The following is a 26,119-nucleotide window of genomic DNA, read 5'->3' on the forward strand; positions in this document are numbered from 1 at the left end:
CACATATTTTTTAGGTATTAAATATTTATTTATGCGATGAAATATTTCTGGATTCACGTGCGTAGCTTATTACTTGTTTTATGTGTGTTTTATTTCCATAAACGTTTTTTTTTTCTTGCATCTATTGTGAATATCTACCATATAAGTTTAGTATGCTCGTCACAAAATGTGCGCACATATGTTGTGCGAATCATTGCATTCCAGTTACGTCCGGCAAAGCCATATTAAATATTTTTGTACAAAGTATTAAAATATAACGTTTTGTATTATTTTTAATGAGTTTTTTATTGATTATACATTCGAAACGTTTACCTTAGATACACACACATATATATATATATACATATAATACAAAAATAATTTTATGATAAATAAATCGACGTTTCGACCTAAGTCCAGTGGTAAGCTCATGACCACGAAAAGTGTAACCTAGTCAAAATATATTAAAGTGTACTAAACACAAAAGTTTTAAAATAAGTATATACGTAATATTATAATTGGGCGTATTAAAAAAACAAAAACATACTTTACATTTTTTATTTAGAAAATTTTAAATATATTTCAAATGACAAAATAAGTGAACATCTCCTTAGAGATGCGATATTTCACATTCATATTAAACTAAATTCATTTACAAGAGCCCGCGGTTCTAACTAACTCAGTACATAAATATATTGACATAAAAAATATTATGTCGTATAAAAAATGTGAGAAAATGTATTTTACTAAGTCTCACTCGGGACGATCTCACGCCTTAGTCAGTTCCACGATCACTTCTAACTAGACAAAATTATATTCATTTAATTAAATATACAAGAAAGAAATGTTAATATATATATTATAACATATATATCGTATTTCTTTCAATATAAACTTCGCATCGACTTATTGGTAAGTATGTTTATACAATACTTATATAATATTGAACTACAATGTTATAATTTAATTCACTTATGATATGTACGTACTAAATTTCAATGATAAATGAGCATTTCAATTACAATAACGATATAGGAGGAAAGGCACGAATTACAATATCTAGATATATTTTGTTCATTATATTGTCATTGCATTTACGTATGACGAATTTCTATTTATTACATCTTACAGAGGATCTTACAACTAAAATGTTTTGTTCAATCGCGATACTCTTATGGCGGAGTCACATCTATCTCATACACTTACTCCTAAACTATTGTATCCACTCATTACATATAAGTAAGTACACCTTGTTAAAAATATTAACTAAATTCGTTATGGAGATGTTTGTTCGAAATGAAACATCGTTATGCTTCGAAGAGACCAGTGGTGTCAGAGTTTCGTATAGCCGTGCACAGAGCCGAGCGGGAGTTACTTGTCATATGTTGAAAGAAGCAGCTGCTTCATTTATATGAGCAGTCTTAGAAGTTGCAAGATATCGAACTCCCGCTACGGCCAAAATAAATGTGCCAATAGTAACAGTTTTATCACTCAACCAGATTCGGGCCACCCATTTATTTATAAGACAGTGTATGATTGTATCAAGAATAGTATAAGTACTTTTGAATGAAAATATGGGTTGTGGCGTCATACACTGAACGGCGTTTGTTCGAAACTCATAACCATTGTGTTTGTATTGGTTTCCCGTAAACTACCTACACCCGCGCAACTAGTACATGAACGCTAAATATAAATTGTTATGTTTGGAAGGCGCTTTCTTCGACCTCTTACGTTTCCACCTGGAAGGGTTGAACTTGCAGCCGCCGTCTCGGAAGTACTCCGGATAAGCGATATAAGCGCCGGTCGAAGGGTCCAACGGCACCATGATGGGGAGATCCGACATGGAAACCGGCCGGTCTTCATACGACGACGCGGAGTCGTATCCTTTCGGTTCGGCGTACTGCGGACTGCTGGACTCTATCTGATTCTCCACCTCATGACTCTGATTGCACACGGGCACGCTCCGACTCGTGTCTGCCGATATATTGGACCGGGATCGGAGTATCGGTCGCGTCGATGAGAAATCCGTGGAATGTTGAAGACTTCTCGACCTAGGTCTTAACGTCTGAGGAGGGGTTTCGTCAATTCTGGACAGCGTGTGTCTCCGGACGGGGCGGTAGACCTTCTTGTCTCCAAGTTTAGGTCTTTTTATCTTGCGGTGGGAGTTGTAGGTGTCTATGGAAGGCGATGGTGGGTAGTTTGCGGGCGAGGTGTTCCGTGCGGGCGCCTGCGGGGCGGCCGCCGCCGCGTTGGCGAAGTGTGCCGCCACGAGCTCCCTCATCTGGTCGCATGCTCAGTAGTTGTAGGGCCCGTACTGCGAGCCGTGGTAGTAGGGGCCGGTGTATGCCTGAGGCGGCGGGTACCCGGCGTACGCATACTGCTGCTTTTGTGGGTACACTGTGAACATACATTACATCTGTTATAATTATGAAATTGTATTTGGAAGACTTCTCAGATAAGAGAATTTTCTACGCATACAGATAATTAGGTAGTGGTAACATATTCGCGGTAAAACCTCGCGATTGGCGCCAATGGCGCTGTTAAGAACACGGTGTAGTTTTTTAGTCAGTAAGAATCCCACAGACCCCCTCGTCACCTCTCTGACGGGGGGTAGGTCTTTTGAAGATTTTTCCAAACAATATTATCGCATATCAAAATTTACGATTAAGTCCGGAGAGGAGGGAGAATTGTTATAACCGTATATAGACTAACGGTGATTGCTTACCATCAGGCATACCCCACATATCTAACATCCACTTATAATATAAAAATAAATAATAATTATATTAAGCTACGGAAATTACAATTTTAAACGCTGTAAACATTCAATCTTTTACAATAACAGCGCCATTGATATGAGAGATAGTAAATAGTTGATTACGTTTAATATTGTTTCTATTAAATATAACACCGTTAAAGTTAATCCCCGACCGTTTTAATTCTTACACCCATGCAGTCATAAGCACTGAGAACACAATTCAGATAGTATATATTTACAATAGAATTCATGTTTCTCTTTGAAAATGCTGCAATTATATTTTTATTTTTTTAATAAAGTTGTAGGTACTTACCTAAGTAGCTATACTATTTATTTATATACCTATATACAATATTTATGCTTTGTTTCTCGCTAATATACTTAAAAACAATATTTTACAATAGTATATATGTTGTCAATAATATCTGTTAAATCTTTTCATATTACAATTATAAATAATTACTATTACCATATAGCGTGATGATAAACCTAAGTGGAAGCACTATTTACCGGGCATGAGGTACTGCATGTTAAGCGCTTCTTCCCTCTCCCTTTCTCCACGCAAGCAAATGGCCGCCGACGAGAACAAGATGGCGGACAGCAGCGACAAGCCGACGCCGCACCATGCCACCATGTAGGACCAGTCGTACCAAACGCGCGCGTTATCCCGCAATATCTGGTTTATACCGGTTTCCAAAACGATTTGCGAGCGAAACGCAGAATTTCATATATTCCATTTCGTTTTATTATGGTACATACGGATTTGTTTTATAATATTGTGTTTTTTTATTGTTTGTATGTACATTTTATTATTTAATTTTAGTAAATTATGTTTATATACACCACAGTATTGTTAATATCCGTAAGCATGTTAGTATTGCAATGGCGTAAACCAGATATTAAGAAATAGCGCAATTATATATATGCGTTAATTGACCGGTCGCATATCCGTAGTCCGTTAAACGCGGTAGCCAAGTTTCATAGAAACATGAAAAGAAAGAAAAAAGCGTTTTGTTAGTAATATGGTATAATTACATGGGATTCACTTACATACTAGGTTATGGTTGTGATGATGACCTAAATCAATATTATGATATTGGTATAATACAAATACACATATAAATGTTTATGCCTCTATATAAGGTTAGATTTTTCATATTATTTTTATATCATTCAGAAAACCAGTGATAGTAAATACATAACACTGAATCTATCACACCCAAACACTTATTTTGGGTTTCTGTTTCGTATTTTCGGATATTCATTACATCCAACTGTATTAAATAGTTTTTTCGAACTATTCTAAAAGGCCGTAACTGGCCTTTAAAGCTTTCAGAAACAGGGGGTAAGTTTGAGGCACTCCAAACTTGTGGAAGGACTTATGGAGCTGCTAAATACCATCTCCTGACTGATGGATACGACTTGAGTCTGAGGGTTCTGTTAGGGGTACGAACCTCGACCCAGGCCGTCGTGATTTCGATCCCCGTTTGAATGGAACAGAGGTTCCATCAAATGGAGATATTAAATAAATAGAAATAGTACTTAAAATGCACAAATTACTGTCCTTGACGTTATATATAAATACAATAAATAAATATTGTGTCTGGCTCTGAGTGTACAATGTCCGACACATACTTTTATTATACATTAATATATATTTTGATATATATATAATTTAGAACATGTCTTAAAAACTAAATATTAATATAGTTAATGGTATTTCGAGAATCAATTTACAAAAGATTAAGGAGCCTGCAACACATCCAAATCCATAACCGCCAAGCATTAGAGCTGTCGACAAGATGGCCGCTGCCACGTGGTGACAAATGGCGGTCTAACCTGGCATTATGTACTGCACGTTATTCTGCTGTTCTCGTTGTTTCTCCTTGCTGAGACAAATGGCAGCGGAGAAGAACATAATTGAACTGCCAAAGGAGACGCCGACGGACAACCAGGCGAGTATGTACGACCAATCGTACCATATTGACGAGTTGTCTTTTAACACCTGTCGTTAGGCTTTTTGTCAGCATTTGATTTTTAATAATAGGACATGTTATGACTTAATGGTAAGTATAATAGAAGTATGACCCATATTGTCACAATGCATCTCCAAACTGCGTTGTTAGCGGTTGTATTCCTGTCTTGCTCTAACACATGTCGTCAGCTGCACGCTAACTATGTAGATTGTAGACACTTAGTATACTATAAGGTTTCGATTTATATCTGGTTGCTACGATTTTGGAGAGAATTTCACACTAGTATAATTATAAATGAAATAAATAACAATTCAAGATTTGAGTTAAATATAAACGTCAAAATTTCGTAGAGAAAATTGTCGTATACTTATATTTCTCCATATATTAGACCATCCGTTTAGATTTGACCAGATAAGTATCCGATTTAAGGATTTCTTATTATTATATACTTTAATGGAAGTTATGTAATTAAACCTTTTTTAAATGTCCGTCTTCCTATAGATAGGGACTTCAAATTTCAAATAAATATTAAACTATTAACCTATCGATATCCACGTTATTTTGTAAATAAATTGTACATAAAAGGCATTGGAAACTTACATTGGGCCACTGCTGATAGTATTCCTCACCCACTACCTTCTCCTTCTCGTAGAACTCCACCCCGTGCCATAACGCCATCGCTCCAGCCGCTAAAAGACCTGAAACATCAAGTAAATTCTATAAGTCATATTATTCGTAATCTATACTAATATTTAATATAATAATAATAATATTATAAAGCTGAAGAGTTTGTTTGTTGGTACGTGCTAATCTCAGGTTCGAATTGAAAAATTATTTTTGTGTTGGCCTTCCTCGATAGATGGACAATATTTATCAAGGAAAGCTTTAAGCTATATAACATTACGCTACGACTAATAGCGGAGCTGTATTGAAAAATATAAATATTGCAAAAGGTGGGAAAAAGAAACACAGACGAATTTACGCGGGGCAGCTAGTATTTGTATTTTATATAGTACAAAACTAATTTGATATATTTTAGGACGATTTATAATGCAGAATACAATGTTGAAAAATATAAGTTTGTGATTTATATATGTTACTTAGTAATGAACATATTTCCAGATATAATACCTAGAATAAAAACTACCCCGCGCATCTGCGTCTACATCAATTACATACGCAACAAAAGGTCTAATAAGGCCAATTTTATCCAACATATTTTTGATGTTATTCGCCTATTGGTCGTAGCATATTATGGTAGTCAGATTTCCTCAACAAAAAGGCAATCAAACACTAAAAGAGTTTTTAATTCTAAACCCGTAGTTTCCGATATTAGCCCGTTCAAACAAACTTCTTCAGTGTTAATAATATTAAGTATAGATTAAAGAGTGATAATTTGCATTACGCATACATCTACACCAGATTTCCTGAAATTAATTAATCATAATTCTGTATTATACAAAGTAACATGGAGTTTTTCTTACAGGCAACATTTAGACGAATTATACAATTGCTTGTGGATGACCTTGATGGCGTAGCAGTTTAAAGCACTGTCTTTCGACAGTTGCGAGTTCGATGTATGTCATTAGTATGGCAAACAATCTGATGGTAAGCAGTATTCGTCGCCTAAATACATGAAAATCACAATGGACATGACGTCATCATAACTTGCCCGCAACTCATGCATCCGTACCACGTAATCACTGATTATCTCATTCATCAGTCGAAACACATCTTACAGAGTAAGCTGGTCATCAATTAACATTATAGATACGATAGAGGTGGCCTTGCTGCCAACTCGGTATAACGTCTACCTGTACTTCTTTTTCTATTAGTATAATCCTGAGGCTTTCGAGCGATATGAGCGACAATAACGAATACAGTACATTCAGTAACAGTATAAGTACAGTAATTCTACTGTCATACAATGAAATTTAATGCATGCTGCATGAATAGACAGTGTGTCTTTAGGTACTGTTCAACTTGTAGGTTATAGTTCGTGAACGAACTAGAACGGAGGAGCGCTCCCAAATACGAACAAGTTCGCAGATCTTTCGCTCTTTATTTCATTTGATGAAAAGCAAAAGTCTTGCTAAAAAATAAACATAGAGGTTGACCAACGTACTATATTTCACTGATATAATTCGGGAGCGTACAAACTAGTTCGCAAGAGATATGCGAACTAAAGTGAGTGATCCCAATCGTAAACTACTATGTCGGCCTCGGTAGTCTAGCATTTTAGCACACCACCTTACTTCCAAAAGTCGCGGGTTCGATTCCTCGCACGATACAATTATTTGTATTTGTAAGTATGTATCGGTCTGGGTGGTTTCATGTATATTATCTACGTATTCATGTCAGTTGTCTAGTACCCATGACACAAGCTTTGCTTAGCTTGGTACTATAGATGGCGCTATGTGAATTGTCCTGAGATATTATAATTATGCGCAAGACTAATAGCTGACCTATATATTAATTTAATTAAATATCTGTCTGTACTTACATGTTACCAACATCAAAATAGCTGTGGCGGTTATGTTGCCCGGGCTTCGCTTCCAGCATCCCACCACGCCCGTCCAAAACGCGATGAACAGAGATAGAAACGCGACTATGAACAAAGCTACCGTTGACCGGGCCATATGCAACCTGCAATAGTATTGCAAACATTTTTTTTAATATCCATCAATAGAAATAATTTTTATACAAATAAATATGAAATATACATTTGAATAGTCACATTGTTTCAATGGATAGATTAAATTCTTGTAGTGCTGAAACTGCATTCCGAATGAGCGTTAACTCATTTGGAATTCAGTTGACACAAGAATGAACAAGAAACTTACTTGTTGCTCTTTTAAACAAATGTTGTACAACTTTATCCACAATCTCATGTCAAATATGTGTGAGTACATTACCAAATAGCACCATTCAATAATAATATAAATCTCAAATCTACACTTGAATGAAGAACAAACTAAAGCAGTATCAAAGTAAAGTATGGCCTCTACAAAGAGCAATATTACTTTAATATGATTTTTAGGACAGTTGGCCTGTCCTACGTATGTGTAAAAAATCTGTTTTTTTCAAATTCCTATTTTTTATAAAAAGTTCTAGTTGATTTAATTTTACACAGCCTATTTATGTTCATCACAAAAAAATGAGGATCTCTCGACTTATAGATCTGATTTATGACTAGTTACCATAAGGTGGGCCATATGATTACATAAAAATACTCATTACTTCCTAGTAAAGTACGTCTATTTATAGATTTAAGTACGTTATGTAATAAATTATATAATATTTCGTATCAAAATAACAATTAAAAACCATAGATAATCCCATAAAGAAACAAGTCATTAAATTCTCAACCTTTAGTCATAGCATCTAAATTATAGATAGCATAAATCATATCGACAATAAGTGCAACGAAAACAATGAATCGATTAGTTTTGTATCAATTTAAATCTTTACTATTGGCTGTTGACCCACTTACATTCTATCTGGTACAAGGCCCAAACTATGACCAATACTTACAGTGGCCAATATTAATAGTAGTGAATTCAGAATCAAGAATATTAAAAACTTTTGATTTTCATAAGCATAAATCCAAAACATATTTATTGTTGTAGATCCATCACATATTCTAACTTCTGAGTAAATCAAGACCCTCACCCAACAATAAAAAAGGTTCAAAAGATCAATTAAAAATCAAATTGAATCTTGATGAATATAAGGCTTATATACTACCATATTTCTTTTCTTTACCTTCTCAAACCCAAAGGTTGTGTAAGAAGAGTTTGTTTAGCGACAACACCTCAAAGAAGATAAAGAGGGGGGAAGGGCATTGTTAGTAATGTGGACTCATGACTTCATTATGTACCTTGTCACCTCAGATTGACTTCCATGCTGTTCCCCCAGAAAACCATCGTGATATATTCCTGGTGAATTTGTCACGATGTGCTAACTGACCTGACCTCATGTTCATCTCATCATCCTCCACTGATGCCCCGCCAACATAAACCGTTAGCGCAGGCGGGTGTACCATTCCATTATCATCCATAAAAAAAGTACAATAAAGACCTGACAACACTGAGTAACTTATTTACCTGTTCATCGCATCATCCGACAGTCCCTTGGTTTCATTGTTCTCATCCGGTATGAAGTAATCCACATTGCTGCAGTGTGTCTCCACTGGCGACAGGTAGATCTCCACTGGAAACAATAATTGAATCATGTTATATTCATCATGAGATCACAATTAATGACTAATCAAATCAAACCGGAGTTAAATACCACAACATCGTTTTTGTTATACAGTTATGAACGATACGAAATATGTGTGAATTTTTTTTATATACTACATTATGCCACAATTAATGTGGTTTTTTACTAAAATTGACAAATTCAATAACGCTTGCACTCTATGTTAAATTTTCCTTTAGGAACTCAGGTTCATTCTTAAAGAAAATTTCTTCATGCATAATAATTCAGTAACATTTCCACTTGTATTCGTGTTTTGTTATTAAGTAGATTTTGTAATGCAGAAAGAAATTGTTCTTTAGGATCACCTGAAGGTGGATGACGAATATAGATGTAACGACCGTCGATTTTTTTACTTTACAATGTCAACTTCAACAATAGCTCTATCTCATCTTATAAATAAATACAGGTACGGGATCTTAGTTCCTTAATCTCAGGAATTACAACGATTATAATTATATGAGATTGCCAACACAAATTGCTTAAAAAAACTTCGTTATAGGTACACACAAAACTTGAAATAAAAGACACAATGTTATTAAGAAATTAAGGAGTCCAATTTATTTATTTCTGTATAAATTTGCACAGTCAGTTCATGTTACAAATTTCTTAGTGAGCGTATTTTTTATTTTATAGCAGCAAATATACAAATCAATCTACCTATATATATAATAGATTAAACAGAAATAGGCTTTAGCATAATTTTGCAATTAGGTGCGTAGTTTAGAACTGGTTTTGGTACGTTGCCTCAACATCTGTACTATGATTGAATATAACCACTAACAGAGCTGACAGCAAGAATTACAAACAATACTTAAGGAGATATAAATGCCAATAGATTGAATCATTCAACCGGCCGCCTCGTACGGTGACGAAATGTGTTACTGTGCAGTTCACATCCTTTCACGCAAAATATTCTCATTCTACGGCAGTAACGTCGAAGCCTTGGAATGCTCGAGTCAAAGTCGACTAAATAAATACTTAACTGTGCACTATTTTATGCTTAGTCGTCGCACACTGATATCTGTAAACGTGTGTGCGTTTTCTATTTGCATGATTTTCGAGATTGGTGTTTGACTAGAAACTACGTCGCTTCTTACGTTCCACCCTTATTACGAATTTAACCGTTGCTACTTTAAAAGAAAAACACTTGTTTTTATAACTGTGAACTATAACTTACTGAAATTATTCTGTTTACTTCTTTTATACTTCTGTTTGAAGCAAGACACTATGTCGAATGGACCGACCATTACTAGGTTTGAAGAAGACTTCAGGTTGAAATACATTGTCATGAGAAATAAAAATATATTAAACTGCATACATACTGTCCATTCATCCATCTCATACAAATATTAGCTAAAAATAACACATACGTTTTAAATAACATAATTTATTGAACTCACTTTCTGCAAAACAGTTACACTTATTTTAAAACAAATACTTAGCACCAAATTCTACTTCGCAATAGGTAATGGATTCCCGACTCAATGGAAGCTGCTGTACAACTTCAACAGATGTGGTATTCTGTTAAATCCTGTATTCATAGCAAGTCCTTGGGAAATTATATTTGTAGTCTCATTGAATTGTAAATAGTATTATCTCGAAGATACGATCGTTTAAGAAGAACCTACAACTACATAAAAATGTAATATATCTTATGTTGACATTTGCGATTTGCTCTATTATAGCTAACCACCATCTGTTCTCCATAAAACAGTTTCCAATGCGATGAACCAGGAAGAGTATGTCTATAAAGCTTCTAACAATACCCCGGAGGCAACGCCTTCGTAGTTCGCTATTGTCTTTCGTCTCGATTCGTATACCTATTAAATGATAAACATCTGTCAGTATTGAATTCGGAGCTTTTATATACTTATTCTTTAATTGACTTCAGCTTATTGTTATTTAAATAAATTATATAAGGAAAATTATTAATAATGGGGATTTAGTGACTAACTACGGCTAACAATATACTCATATCGACTATAAACCATCGTTGTTAATTCCCGGTGAAATCGTCACGACGGCCTAATTGACTTCACGCTCATCTTATAATCCTCCACTGGTGCCCGGCTAGATAGTTTCAAATGTATGTAGATTGTAAGATCTTGCAAAAAGGACTAAATTAAAAGAAAAACGGTATAAAATGTTTCGCAAATGCAATCAAGCAGAAACTTCTGTACTTAGAGCGTCTCTAAATTATCTTACGACTAGAAGAGGAAACAGCATTCTGCATTCATTTGTTTGGAAAACTCTACACAAGGAGAGTGTATAATTTTGCTTCCGTATCCCACAAAATATGATGTCCTATCCCAAAAACCCAGATTTAAAGTAACATTTCTAATTATAATTAACAGACAATGCAGTAAAAATTACGCGGTCTTTGTAACCTGTTCCCACAATCAAACTCCATTCACTTAACCAGCTGACTACAATAATTGGGCATGCCTCCCTCTCTAGCTTAAGATTTGTTGTTGGAAATGAAAGTGATAGATCTAGTTTCAACAGTCGCGCCGTGACTATCATGATTCGATTTCACTTGGCAATGCTTCTTTTTGCAAACATATATAATGACACATGTAGCTAAGAAACTCTGCATACCTACTACGGATTCTATACATTTCCTGTTGATAAAAGATATGCTGTTATTCATTTTTAGTGGTAAAGTAAATAGAATAAAACGTTAATTCACCTCGAATTGTTGTTTACACTATGTGTGGAAATACGCAGTAAGTGTCTATGAAAAATACAAGCGCTCTTAGTGCTATGTCAATGGAGAACATTCAATTTAAAATGGTGTGCACCAAAGATCAAACTCCTAGTGGTGTCCTCAGGTTAAAGTTGTATCTGTCAGGCAGGAGATATACCTACTTCAACTGCTTCATAAGTACCTGCGTGGGTTTGGTTTCGCGGTTACCCTACTGCACCTACATTTTCATCCGTCCTATAGACTCAATTTTCGTTAAGGAATAAAAGTGACGAACATGTCCTTCTTGACGTGTAAAAATTAGAATCCGACAGCTCAATCGAATGAATCATAAAATATCTTGAATATTTCAAATTTTATATGGATCAAAAAAATAACAGCTGCTTGCTGGATATTTAACGATGGGCTCTGAGTTTGAGGTATAGAATGACAATATGAGTCAAGCGAGGTGAAATGGTAATATATGATAAATTCAATGGTGAAATGAAACTATTTTAGTTTCAATTTAGCAATATATAATTATGAGACAAGGTTGCTTATATAATTAGATAGTATTTTACTAATGCATATTCAATGAGCTTAAACATTAAATGTACAGAGCCACATTGTTCTACCTACAAGTAACTGTGGTATGCAATCGCACTTCGCAAGCGGACACTTCTAATATTCATATAGATACTTATGGATAAAGGCAGACAGGCAGGCAGGCAGGCTTACGGCTAACGGTTTTTCTGTCTGTCTGTTTACTCACGGAATTATCATTTTCTAATAATAATTAATATTTTCATCACATTCAAGCATTCAAAGTTTACTCTACATAATCAATATCTCAAAATTAATATAATAATTACACAAAAAAATCATTTCATAACTCGACCAATATTAGCGAATATATATGTTCAATGAAAATATATGTTATGGTGAATTGAAAAACTCTTCTTTTCCAAAATTGATTGAAATAACAGTAAAATGTAACTTTAGGTTACTGTTATTTGGTATAAAAATATACTTAAAACTTATTCCTGTCTTCTACTGTAAAAGGCATTTTTGAACAGATAACAAATTTATATTACCTATACATAAAAAGCTTCTATTCCCAAAAATAACGGATTAAATAAAATAATTAAACGGACAAATAATATTACGTATTCAAATAGGAAGGCAAACACAAAAGAAAGTTGTGTATTAATTATTACTGTGCCTTTCAAATCATGTATTATAAATCGTACCGATAGAAAGCAATAGTCAAAAATCGCTTCACGTCTATCATTTGGGCCACAGCCAAATATGATAAACATGTGCAACAAATAGGTAACCGGGTCCGTGCGACATTTCAGTCCCCAATCCGTAGGCGAATAGAGAAAGTGCCTGCGTCCTTGTTGTCGAGTAATTGAGGCAGGTGTTAGCGTTTTGCAATATCAATTGCTTGCAAGACTGGACGTTCCTTCGATTGTTAACTAGGCACCTACTAAATTATTATGCAGTTTACGAGCATGCAGTGTGACTGTAAAGAGTATTGCCTTAGTGGTCTAGCAATTTAATACACATCTTTGCTATTTGAAGATTGCGGGTTCGATCACTGTACAATACAAATATTGGTATTCATAAGTATATCTACATACGCATATATGTCTGTTTGTATTCACCTAGCTATTTTCTATTATGTATGTCTATCTGTTGTATAGCACCCACAATACAAACATATCTTACTTTGCAACTAGACGGAGTTACCAAGAATTATTTATGATTTTAATATTACTTTCACAGACATACAAATATAATAATAATAATATCCCTGAACAGTTCATATAGCGCCTCTAGTCCCAAGGTAAGCAGAGCTTGTGTTATGGGTACTAGATAACGGATAAAAATACTTATTATACTATGTAGATGACAAATAAGCATACTGCTCATCTGATGATAAACGGTTACTTATGGACTACTGAAACATCAGGGCTATCACGTGCGCGTTGACGTCCCTATACGATACAAATAATCATACTCTTCATGAGTTATAATACAAATGTTTGTACCGTGCGTGGAATCGAACCCGCGACCATCGGAAGTAATGTGGTGTGCTAAACCGCTAGACCACCGAGGCCGACAATAAATAGATAACACAAATACTTCAGCATAACACATATGTCAATCACACAATTCAGAAAATCTTACAATTTCTATAAAATTTTGGCATGTAAGCAAAATTGTATTTTTATTCAAATAAAACACAAATGAAAATGTAAATTAGCTTCCTCGTTTTACATTTTATGAAAGTAGGTACAAGTATTATGTAAAAGCAATGCTCTGTTACAGCTAAACAATAGGAATCACACGTACGAATTAACTATTGACTTCTTTTTAAATAATTTCATGCAGAATTTATGCAACCATAAATATCTACTACATAGTAGGTGCAACAAATACTTACTAATGTATTTACGAGTATGTATTATATTTCAATTACGAGTATAAAATAAATTAAAATTTATTTTTTTTACTTAAGTGAAATAGCAAAAAGCTGACGCTATATGTTAACCATAATATATACATGTATAACATATATGAACAACACGAACACGGACATCACGTTATCATGTGACGCCTATCACTTTAACTGCCTTCAACAGAACCACAGCTTACAAAACAAGCTGCTTGTTGGTTGAAAGAGATGAGACTAAAATACCCACATAAAGCCTACCTCGGTAATAATAAAAATCTTGTCAATTTTACCCTAAAAATATCAAATGCTTCATACATTCGATGTTTTTAGAGATGTTTATAGTACAATGTATTCGCCTGCGCTAACCGGTACTCACTGTAATCACTGGCAGGGCACCAGTGGAGGATTATAAGATGCCAGGACAGGTATCAGGACAGGTCAGGACAGGTAGCCCATCAAGACAAATTCACCAGGAATTTAAAATGATGATTTACAGGGGAAACTGCGTGGAAGTCAACCGATGTCAATGTACCACCATTGCTGGCATTGAGGTCATCAGTCCACATTACTAACAATCCCCTTTTCCGCCCATACCTTCGAAGTTATTTAAGTAAGTATTTAGTTATTAAACACATGGAAAAACTACTTTTACATATGGGAAAGTTAAAGTTAGGTACAACGTTGGTCAAGTATTTCACCTGATCACTTTTCCTACTAATTACCTAAGGCCAGTTTCGCTTTCACTTCAATCATTTTCCTTATTAGCCACTTACTTACACGAATTGCCATATTGCTTGGAATGTAAATATTACCATTTTACGATCACAGCACATTTTTAATAAAAAAAAACTAAGTATTATAAATTAAAAATATTTTAATTGTTAGTAAATACTATAAACAAATCTGTATTTTTTTCACGACGATCAGCAAAAATATTAATTTTAAACTAAGCAAGTGAATACTCGAATACCTTATATTTTCTAATCCCTGACACAAATATGTAGGTGCGTTATAAGTTTGACGTGGTTTGTCTGTCTGTCTGTGGTGTCGTAGCTCTCAAACAAATGGACCTACTAAGATGACAATTATTTTGTTTAAAATTTGAATGACAAATTGACATGATCAAGATTGTTCTTAGCAATTTAACTTTATGATTCTTATTGTGCAAAATTGCGAGATACAGTCCACATAATAATTAGTTGCTTTCTTATAATTGCAGTTGCGAGCAATTTTCTACTTTATTCTTTTATCACTTTAAACCATATTTAAATAAATAATTAATAGAAACATAACATGACTACACGACGTAACACGAATGCAACAGCTCTATTAGTTCAGTATATTTGAACAATTGTAACGATCTAACCTCCATTTAGGCACTAAACGAGGTGCTGATTAGCACACCATCGACGTTTCAAATACAAGCAAGTCGTGAGTTTGTTATTCGGTTCGCTATCAAAGCCTGCGATGTCAAAATGAACGAATATAGAATACTTTAAATTTGATGCGGTCATTATTTATAAGTATTATTTATCCGTGGCACATAACAACGTCGTGCGATACTGGCGTCATAACGAATTTTCTGATACCTGTACCTGTCATTTAGTTTTCACTGTCCTTTGGGTGCAATATCAGCCTGTTCTCCTTTTCAGTTTCATATAAAAAATGTATCTGAGATACTAAAACTGAATGTTATATTGCTACACATATGAAGTTAATTTGAAAAGTTCATTCATTCAATCATAATTTACGAGCCGCGATCCTGTCGGTGAAGCTCTTGTTATTTACCACGATCTTCCATTAATCTCTTCAGTTGTTGATACAACACGACTACAACTTTTCCTTAGTCTGTTTTAAAAGTTAGATTTCTAAAATTACACAATAAAATACGCAAAACCACGCTTCGCTAACCTACAGACTGTATGTAGGTATATCTTCCGACGTTGCCACAAAATACCGGGTACATACACCAAACCACATGTTATTAGGAATTGTAAACAAATGCGCGACTTTCACCACTCATCACTCCGCACTCTTCAATATCCCGTATTTACTCGTGCTGCCAAGCACGCGGTCATACAACGGTATCTCGGGACCGTATGTGTTAAATATATTTATTCTATGTCTTTTCTGGTTCCTTAATATTCTTATTCTATATCTTTTTTATTTAATCTATACCCACCCGCACAGTCATAGACCATATAAAAAGATTATTGTATCTGCAATACATTAAAAAATACTTCTAATAAATAATATCTATATGATAATAAATCTACATATTCAACCTTAACTGTTGCCCCGCCAACATATATCTACAGTCATTTCATTAATATTCACAAAAAGCTATTATGAGTACTTAGTACACAATATCTGTATAAATAATAAGGTACTTATTAAAATAAACAGTCACAAATATTTATTACATTTATGACTGTTTATTTTAATTAATAAATACAAGAAATGTATATACGTATATCTTGATGCCGAGTAGACACTGATAATATTAGGATTAGGATTTGAACGCAGAATATATAACTCTAACTAACTAATATTAAATACAACAATGTTATTAATTACTAGCTGTTCCCGCACTTCATGCGCGTGGAATTTAATTTTACTTTATTAAAACTTAAACTTTATTTTTCTAAAATAAATGTAGCCTAAGTTATTCCTTATTACATCAGTTACCTGCCAAAAAAAGTCCCGTTAAAATCGGTCCAGCCATTTCAGAGATTAGCCGGAACAAACAGACAGACGGACAGACAAAAATTGTAAAAAATATTATTTTGGTGTATGTACCGTATTTATATTCATATGCGTGTAGTAAAAAACGGTTATTTTAATATTACAAACAGACCCAATTTTATTTATATGTATAGATGTATACATAATAGCTTAATTGTTAACAGAAATCATTATTATATATTTCCATCTATTTGTTTTATATCAAACTATAAAAAGTGGATAACAATAATAATATGACGATTAAAGTATCCTGAAAAACATGTAATAACTTCACGGTACGTTGGCTCCTTACAAAACTAGAGTTAGCCAGATACTCATATAAGAAGGTTTAAATTCGCTAGCGGACGCCGCGTTGCGAAACCAATCCACGTTCCAATACGTCGTGACTTTTTTCTTGTGGCCGAGCATTGTGCGTGAAAAGAAACGTGATTTATTTGAATTTATTAGGTTTTTATTTTGAAGTGTTTAACGATAAAGATTTAATTAATGCTTTCATTTAATTACGCGCGTTTATTAATAATATATTAATGATTTATTAAACATTTAATGCACAAATACAAAAATAAAGCTGCATATACCTAGCGGACTCAGTCGACTAAAGCGCAAACAGATATTAGTGGGCGGTGCATTAAAGTAAATAACATGAAATAAAAATAATAACAGTATGCAGGTACAAATATAATAAAATTCATAAATTAAAATGTATATATATATCCAAATACATACTTAAATAAAAATACATAATATGTATAATTATAATCACCTAATAATGTACATAATATTTATACACAAATTTACATACAAAATACTTATCAACAATGAATAGTCCAATGGAAGCGGAAGATGATTTTGACAGTAATTAATGTCGTAATTTTAATTACAAAAAGGAAAGGTATTTTCAAAACTTGGATTTAAAGGTTGGATTAAAATGTTAAACTGTATGATAATAGGCCGTGGATAGGAGCATGTACCACACAAGTGTGAATGATGATCAAAATGTAGATATACGAATAGATTGCCACTTTCTTCATACTTCCACTTTCTTAGTTCAAGATATATTCAACATATATTCTATATTTTATTACTCAGTTATTTTTAAGTACGTTTATACACAGGTATTATGTTTTTTAACTGTAATTAAAGACAATATATTCACTCGTAACGCTTGATGGTACGGTCTAATTAAATTCATAATGTTATACATTATGACTTTCATACAAAAAGATATACAAATAGAAATTGTTATCAAAGAAGTTAGACCGTTAAACGGATATAAATGTTGTTATTCTGTAAAAGATGACGTTAGCGGGACTGTAAACTAATTATGTATACGATATGGGTATTACAAATACCTATATAACCTTCTTCCATGTAGCGAGATCTCTAATTTAGCAATGGTAGGTGTACTATGTACTGGTAGGGCACTGTACAATAATGGGCTATTGTGTTATATATATATATTCTACAGTAAAATATGTAAATCAAAGAGGAAAAATTAAATTATGTATTGTCTTTTACATGGGATAGGTAAGTGCCATAATTTATAACAATAACTCATCTATAACCGAAGTGAGTAGACCTTCTATTATGGGTAATAAACAACTAATATATACATATAATTTTCTAATTACATATATAGAGAACCCTGTACGTTCTCTGCCATAATTCAAACTTCTGCTTATACTGCAGCCAACGTCAATCGTCCAACAAGAAAGGGGGATTATACAAGTTCTCCTCTTTTGGCAGTTCTATTTTAATAATGTCAAAATAAGTCAATCCTATTTCTTTTGAACAAGATATACGTACCTACTTATTAATTCTTAACCCTGAAGACTAATGCGTAAGAGTACAAAACATGGCCTTCCGCGATAATCTTTATTTACTACTGAGATAAAAACAGTAAAATACTAATCTTTACCAACAAAATTAAGATTATGATTATGGCTACTTGATCTAATGTTGTTTACTATTGATGCTGTAATAGAGTACACAAACAATCGGTTCATGACATCATTGGACTTATTTGGACGCGTAATATAGTCAAATCCATTATAGCAATGTGATAATCACAATAGGAAGTGTTTAAAATTCATAAAATTATTAAAATAGTACCCCATTTAACACTGGACCATGAAAGAATGGTATAGCTGTCTGCGGTATACGCTTACGGAGCATTATTGAACAATGATAAGAGGAGAACAAAGTTAGGTCAGTTAATCCATGGTGATATCATCTCCAGAAATTAACTACGATGGTTTTCAGAGGGAGTCAATTTTCAAGCCATTGTCATGATACATTTAAAAGGAATGACGCCAATGATTCCCATTACTAACAATTTCTTCTTCACCATTCCCTCGTTGTTATATCAATTGAGTTTCTTGTCAGTTCTTCTCAACAGAAGTAGCTAGCGGTTAAGTAGCGTAGAAAATGATAGTGTAGGAAGAATATTGTAGGTGCATAATTAAAAAAAAAAGTATTAAAATAAACGCAGTTCTGCGTTCCATTTTCAAAATAATTCTTTTCATTTTTAATAGTAATGGCTGTAAAACAGTCCAATATAGATAAATGATTTTAACCTGACTACTTCAAAGAGTTCCGTCTATAAATTGTTCCATTTTGCAAATAACACCACGCCAACGCCTTTGATCGTCTCTGTGATCGACCAAACTATGAATTTACCAGAACATCTATACACAAGTGACAAAGAATAATTATATATTTAATAGTCACTATAATAAAAGTTTTTTTAAATAAAGAATTATTGATTTTTTTTTATTTCTATTTGTGTCATTTATTTATTGTAAAATTATACCATACGTAATAATATCAGACTGTACTGGTATAATCTATAAAAATACATAAAACATGATCAGTACAAATAAATAAGTGAACATCAACATATGTAGGTACACAATAATCATTTATATTAATGTGTTGTCATCAACAACTGGTGATGTGGTGGCGTGGTGGCGTGGTCGGTATTGTATATAATACAATTATGGTACAATTATGATCAAGATATTGGGCCTGTATAATTAAGCTCCTTGTATCACAAGCTACTTTACATATGAAAGACAATGACAATTGTCAAATATATGTTTGGATCTATAATAAGAATCTACTATCAAAATATTGAATATGTATGACACATTTTTTTTAAATTATTTCGAATAGTAAACAAGGTGACGGCCTACCTCCATCAGGTAGGCCGTCACCTTGTTTACTATTCGAAAAATGGTAAATGGTAACCATAACCATCATCATACATGTTCAGACATAACGTCAATGAGCAAGATCCCTATACCGCTACCTTTCCATATTTATCCCTCAAAATGAAAACACAGACTGACATTATACAGTTAAAATAAACATAATAACACAATGACATAAATTTATTATCGCCGTAAATAGGTAATTAATGAATAAAGCTGTATCCACATTCCTAGATGCAGAATAATTATTGCTTATTCTAAGCAGTTGTTTCAAATACCTGTTTTACCTTATAATTATTTATTAATTAAAAAGTTACTGCTAAGTATCCTGTCATTACATTGTAATGATATATTATTTGATTAAATTTCACTCTAATAATTAAGCGAAACAAACCTGTTTGCTGAATAAATTAGTTTTAAATGAGTTTCTAAATATGAATCATTAATTATTAGTAATAAAGACATTCATAACATTAATCATACCTATTTGATATTTTGAAACATCTGTTCTTTTTGCTAGTATTTTCAGTATTGTCGCTTTGAGTAATAAAACCGTAATTGTGTTTATGTAGTGTATTATAAATCAGATAAGAGATATCTGGAGGCGACATAACAAATATTTGTCCTATACACATTTTCAAACAGAATTTTAAAAATCTACAGACCCGCAGTATTAACGGATAATATCATTTCATAAATAGCGCCAAATATAAAAACAAAAATGAATTGAATTTATGATAAAAATAAAAAATAATATAAAAACTGATAGTTTTAAAATATCATTGACACATATACAAGAATGTGATACTCATAGGCATCAGCCTAACACATAAGTGTTAAGATATATCATACATGTGGTAATATAGGAAGCACGCCAAAATACGTCCTTCACTTAAGTGATACACCGTAACAAAACAGTTCATGGTTTAAAACACAATCAATTGTAACCGCTATTGTTCTACATTGTTTTATTTTTTATCATCTAATCAGTAGACTTTATATAATAGAAATTGGCCATTTTGATACTATTCGGTAATTGCTCAAAAATACAGTAAAGCCTAATTTCCTTTGGCAAAAATTTTTCACTTTAAATTGATTGAAAATTAACTTCCGAGATTTAATAAAATTTCTTACATACACTGTTTAAAGTAGCCATTTTTGTAACTCGATGAATAATAATGATATACTTGGATACAACGTATCGCATTAAAATAGGTATCATTAATATTGTTACCCAATTTTTGGCTTTGGCCAAAATTGGCTTTGGCACATTGGGCAAAAATTAAGCCAGTTAACAAAGTTTTCCTAAAAAAATCAAATAAAGTGAAATTGTTAAGTAATTATTTTTCTTATTCATATTTTGGTATGAATCCCATTGCCTGCCTTAATGTGATAAAGGTTCGTAAACTAGAGATGTTTATCTAAAATTCCTAGTCAATTTTTTTTGTAGGCGTAGGTGGATACAAATTTTATACTAAGATGCCCAATGTCCTTTATCTAGCTTAACTACATATCAAGACGTCTGCGTGTGACGAATGTCGTATCTATTTCACCCACAACCTGAGCATGAAATTAAATTATGAAAAATGAAATGAAGTACTGGTACAATAGATAAGTTGTTACGTAAAAAGCAATTGATCTGCAACCATTGACTATAACATGCATGCCGATTTTAAGAAAGTATTAATATTTGTAAAATATACTTGAATATTTATAACAATATATATTAAACACTTATATACAATAACCGATTCTTGACCGATTTTACGTTTATATAATAGGTACATGATGTTATTGTACACTTTAATTGCCATACCATACCATATAGGTACATTTTTTATATATAAATCTATTCGACACATTGGTAAGTATATAGGTAAGTCGTTAGGTCTCGTTACAACGTGTGTCTCACATGATGTGTGGCACTATTTATCTATGTAAGTGACGACTGTCATATTGTTTTATTTTTTATCATCTAACGCAGATTTATTCTATTCTATGCTATTTTACTATCAGGTGGGCCGTCTGCTAGATAGCCATATAGGAATGACATTCAAGCATTCATAAAAAAGTAAGACAGGTACAATGACAATAATTATTATTATAAAAAAAAAGTTATGTACACCTTCTTAATATATCCAAACCATTCGCCTACAGCCAAATTAATTATGAATGAGCAATTTGCATGAAATCATTCATTATAAAAACGAACACAAAAAGTTCACAGAAGTTTTTTTTAAGTATATTTCGTCGTATCAGAGCTAAGGCAAGTTATAATAGTTGGCAGTCAGGTCGACCGGTTATAACTCGCTTTCTGGAACGAAGATTTCACCTGCCATTGATTCTGATGGAAAATGGTACCATGAGACGTTTCATTGCCAATGAGAAAGTGGTGAGTAACTCTATGGAATTCAATGAAATCGACTATAGATGTATAGGCAACTTCTTGAACTTAATTTTCTTACTTAGTTACTTACTTCATAAATTGAATAATCAATTAATACTAATAGTTATTAATTTATTATAATCGTTATTGTACCAGAAATTTAAACAAATTAGGCAATATACTTAGAATTTTTTTGATTACTAAACTTACAGTAAATAAACTCACAAATTACATGGTAATGACTAATAGTCATTTTTATTATTATTTATATTAGTTTTTTTAACTAAACATAAGACAACAGCTACTGATGATATAAATTAGAATAAAAATAAATTATCATTTTAAGTATTATAAAAGGCTCTAATAGATACTGTAAAATATTGGAATATCAGCCTTGTAGTAAGTAAACTAAAAACAGAGTCGCTTTCCCCATATTAATTGATATAGGACAATTCAATATGATCAGTAACATGTAAAATTACACCGTCAATTTTCCTAAAATAAATAAATAAAAATATGAAAGAGAACTCTATACACACTTGTATTCTTATATTATTCGAAATCCAATAGGTCTCCACAATGCTTGATTTAATTCCTATTTAGCATCGTGGATTCTCCTATTAGAACTGTAACTACAGTCATTAAATAGAATAAATATTTTTTATTCTAATAAATCTTTAAAAAATACCATACCAATGCCATTTAACAAATTGTCAGCTATTATCTCCGCAGATTCATAACTACGTAAGGCTAACTGACCGAACTAACTGCCGAGTTATTATAAATGATAAGGTTAACTGCCAAGGTTTGAATTGCACGCTACGTGGCGTCACAAGATTAAGTTGCAAAAATAAGAACTTCAGATAAAATATTTAGGAATACACTTAAGCAAAAACAAATATCCATACATTAGACATGTATTTAAATTATTTAGTAATTGTAAACAATAAATAAGTATTCAAAAATAAGAGTATATATTTACATAAAGATTACTTAGTTCAAACTGCATTTTTAATTCAGTAGGAATACATATTGATGTTTTATATTAAAACTAGCTGTGCCCGCGACTTCGTTCGCAAGGAATAGAGGAATAGAGACGAATGAAGAATTTCCATTTCATCCCCTATTTAATTGTACCCCCTTAAGGGTAAAATTCGTACAAACTTTGAATGTCACATTGATAGTCATTAAAAAATAAGTTTCAAGCTTCTAGCCTTAAAAATGACAGTACTTCCATAGAACGTTTCATCCCCCCTTTCAACCCCTTACAACCCTTTCTTTGCATTAAAAAGTAGCCTATGTCCTTTGTCAGGGTCTAGACTATCTGTTTACCAATTTTTGCGTGAAAGCGAGACAGACAGAGTTACTTTCGCATTTATAATATTAGTAAGGTTCAGTAAAATTTATACTCCTGTATTTAAATGGAAAAGTGTGCCACTGTTATCAGTCTTTTATTAAATTATACTCGTAGTTCGTTGAATAGTTCTATGCCGGAGAGCATATTATTGTCGGTAGATTATAAAATCAAATACATGACGATTATAAAAATCGTAACAAATCAGGCGTGGGGGTCACGGTCATGGGTTCCGAATCCGATCATCGGCCAGTAGGCGACGACCTCTGGGTTCCGTACCCATTGTTCATTGGGCACACTCGCGAATAATGAGTAGCTGTTGACATTGACTGTTATACGATTTGTTTGCAAAGTAACTTAGCTGAGCTCAAATAAACATATTATTTGGAAAGAAATACAAATGGAGGTGGAGGCCTCATTACGTCACCTGTCATGATCGGCATACTTTATAAATAAAATAAAATAAAAAAGCTTTTTAAATAAAAACATTTCATATCATGCAATAAAATATACTATGGTAGCTACTATGATATAATATAAAAATATCATAAACTTATTATATATACTGAGTATGTTTATAATTTAATTTTTAATAATTGTCATTTTTGATCCTGGTTTACAGTAAAATATATGTAATTTTAAATTGATTATCATAAATAAATGTATTATTAAAAAATAATTAACCTAAATATCAGACCGGAATATATAAAAGTGTACCTTGAATTAGCAACATCCTAAAACAAAGTGAAATCGGAATGACGTGTTCATTGATTATTTTTAATAGTATTAATAAATAACGCAACTAAAAGTATTGGTTCTATGTGTTAATATATATGGTTCTCATCCGCAACTGAGTAACACCACATACAAACTTTTAAATTTATAATATTTAAAGGATATTTCACAATAATAGGCAAAATATTGTATACATAGTACATAAACATAGTAAATAAACATATTGTAACATATTGTAGGCATACATAGGTTGTCTGTTTCACCTGGAGGTAGAAAATTAGAAATATCCTAAATAGAGACCACAGGTATACTGTGCAACCTCTATATCACCGTTTTAGCATGAAACGCTAAAAAGGCTTCGTTTCTTTATCGAAAAAGTTACAGAACTCTTGTATCTATCTACATTTTATCTGCAATAGTACGTAGAATCACTATACGTGAGTTATCTACATACAATAAGATGTCTAGTTTGGTCACATAGCATTGAAGGTATGTAACTTAAGAGCTACTATATAGTACCTATACACAAGTCACGTACAGAAGTTAGAACAGTCATACTTTAATATAAACATAGAGGATATTACATTATCAAATGTATTGGGATTTATCCAATACATTTGATAATACCAAAGTAGACTTTGTAAAAAATCAACTGTGTGGATAACTCTGTATATATGTCAGCTGCCAAGCAGTTTAATTTGTAAGCTGTGTTTCTGTTGAATGGTGAGATAAGGAAGTGGTATAAAAGGATAAGAGGCATGACATCTCAATCCGTAGTACAAATAGTAACGCACGAGTGGTATCGGGGGCGTTAAATGATAACGTGATGTAGGGCTATAGCGTAGGGCGAAGCATAGGGCTGTTCATGTATATAGACAACCGTTACCACTCGTTATCAGAAGGCCATCAACTTATTTGCCATTCCAATTACATAAAGCTTACTAACCAAGCTGTTTGGAGACTGAAATATATGTGACTATCTAAGTACCAAGTAAGTAATAACTAATAATATTCGATAGGGGCGAAAGGGGATTGATAGTAATGTGGCTAGCAATGTACCATGTCTGGTTGACCTTCACGCGGTTTACCCTGGAAACCAACGAGATAAATTCTTGGTGAATTTGTCACGATGGGCTAATTGACCTGAACCTCATGCTCATCTTAACATCCTCCACTGGTGTCCTGCCAGCGTAAACCGTTAGCGCAGGCGGGTGCACCATTCCATTATCATACAAAAAAATACTCGATAATAAGGAAGTACCTATAAAGTAATAGTAACTTTTACATGTAGAATCTTAACTGTCATAATAGAATAAGTTAATAACTCTAAAATGTAGATGTCTAAACAAAGACATATGGTATTTGAAATACGAGATGATCCATCAACAACAAAAAGCAAAAGTCAGATCTAATAGCTACTTTATACCGGTTTGTTTTTTATAAGAAGTGTTGTAAAAAAAACATCAAACAGGTATTGCTATGTTGCTGATAAAAATAACCAGGTGGATGTACACGTGTCAATAAATAAGGTGTTTACGTTCAATACAATTACAAAAACTTATGAACG

The 26,119-nt window shown here is 32.8% G+C and overlaps 2 protein-coding genes across 3 annotated transcripts in view; both read right to left on the minus strand.

The window, feature by feature from the left end:
- Positions 1-521: 521 nt before the first annotated feature.
- LOC131841070 (uncharacterized) lies at positions 522-2,260 on the minus strand. Its single transcript, XM_059189303.1, has one exon. The coding sequence runs from the start codon at positions 2,258-2,260 to the stop codon at positions 1,649-1,651; it is 612 nt and encodes a 203-aa protein (XP_059045286.1). The 3' UTR covers positions 522-1,648.
- Positions 2,261-2,272: 12 nt separating this feature from the next.
- Positions 2,273-26,119, minus strand: part of LOC131841069 (uncharacterized) — a 45,407-nt gene continuing 21,560 nt past the window's right edge. The window contains exons 3-7 of one of the 2 annotated variants that reach the window (XM_059189302.1): positions 8,820-8,925; positions 7,217-7,359; positions 5,314-5,411; positions 4,577-4,742; positions 2,273-2,376 (exon numbers count right to left, since the gene is read on the minus strand). In XM_059189302.1, coding sequence (XP_059045285.1) covers positions 2,273-2,376; positions 4,577-4,742; positions 5,314-5,411; positions 7,217-7,359; positions 8,820-8,925 — 617 coding nt within the window. Of the gene's footprint in view, positions 2,377-3,247; positions 3,414-4,576; positions 4,743-5,313; positions 5,412-7,216; positions 7,360-8,819; positions 8,926-26,119 lie in introns of both variants that reach the window. The other variant, XM_059189301.1, reaches the window with a different exon arrangement.

The sequence above is a fragment of the Achroia grisella genome, unplaced genomic scaffold (assembly GCF_030625045.1).
Source record: "Achroia grisella isolate CSIRO2021 unplaced genomic scaffold, CSIRO_AGI_Agris_v1 utg1573, whole genome shotgun sequence".
Taxonomy (NCBI): domain Eukaryota; kingdom Metazoa; phylum Arthropoda; class Insecta; order Lepidoptera; family Pyralidae; genus Achroia; species Achroia grisella.

Coding starts and splice junctions, on each gene's coding strand:
- LOC131841070 (XM_059189303.1), bottom strand. CDS start 2,260: ATGAGGGAGCTCGTGGCGGCACACTTCGCCAACGCGGCGGCGGCCGCC.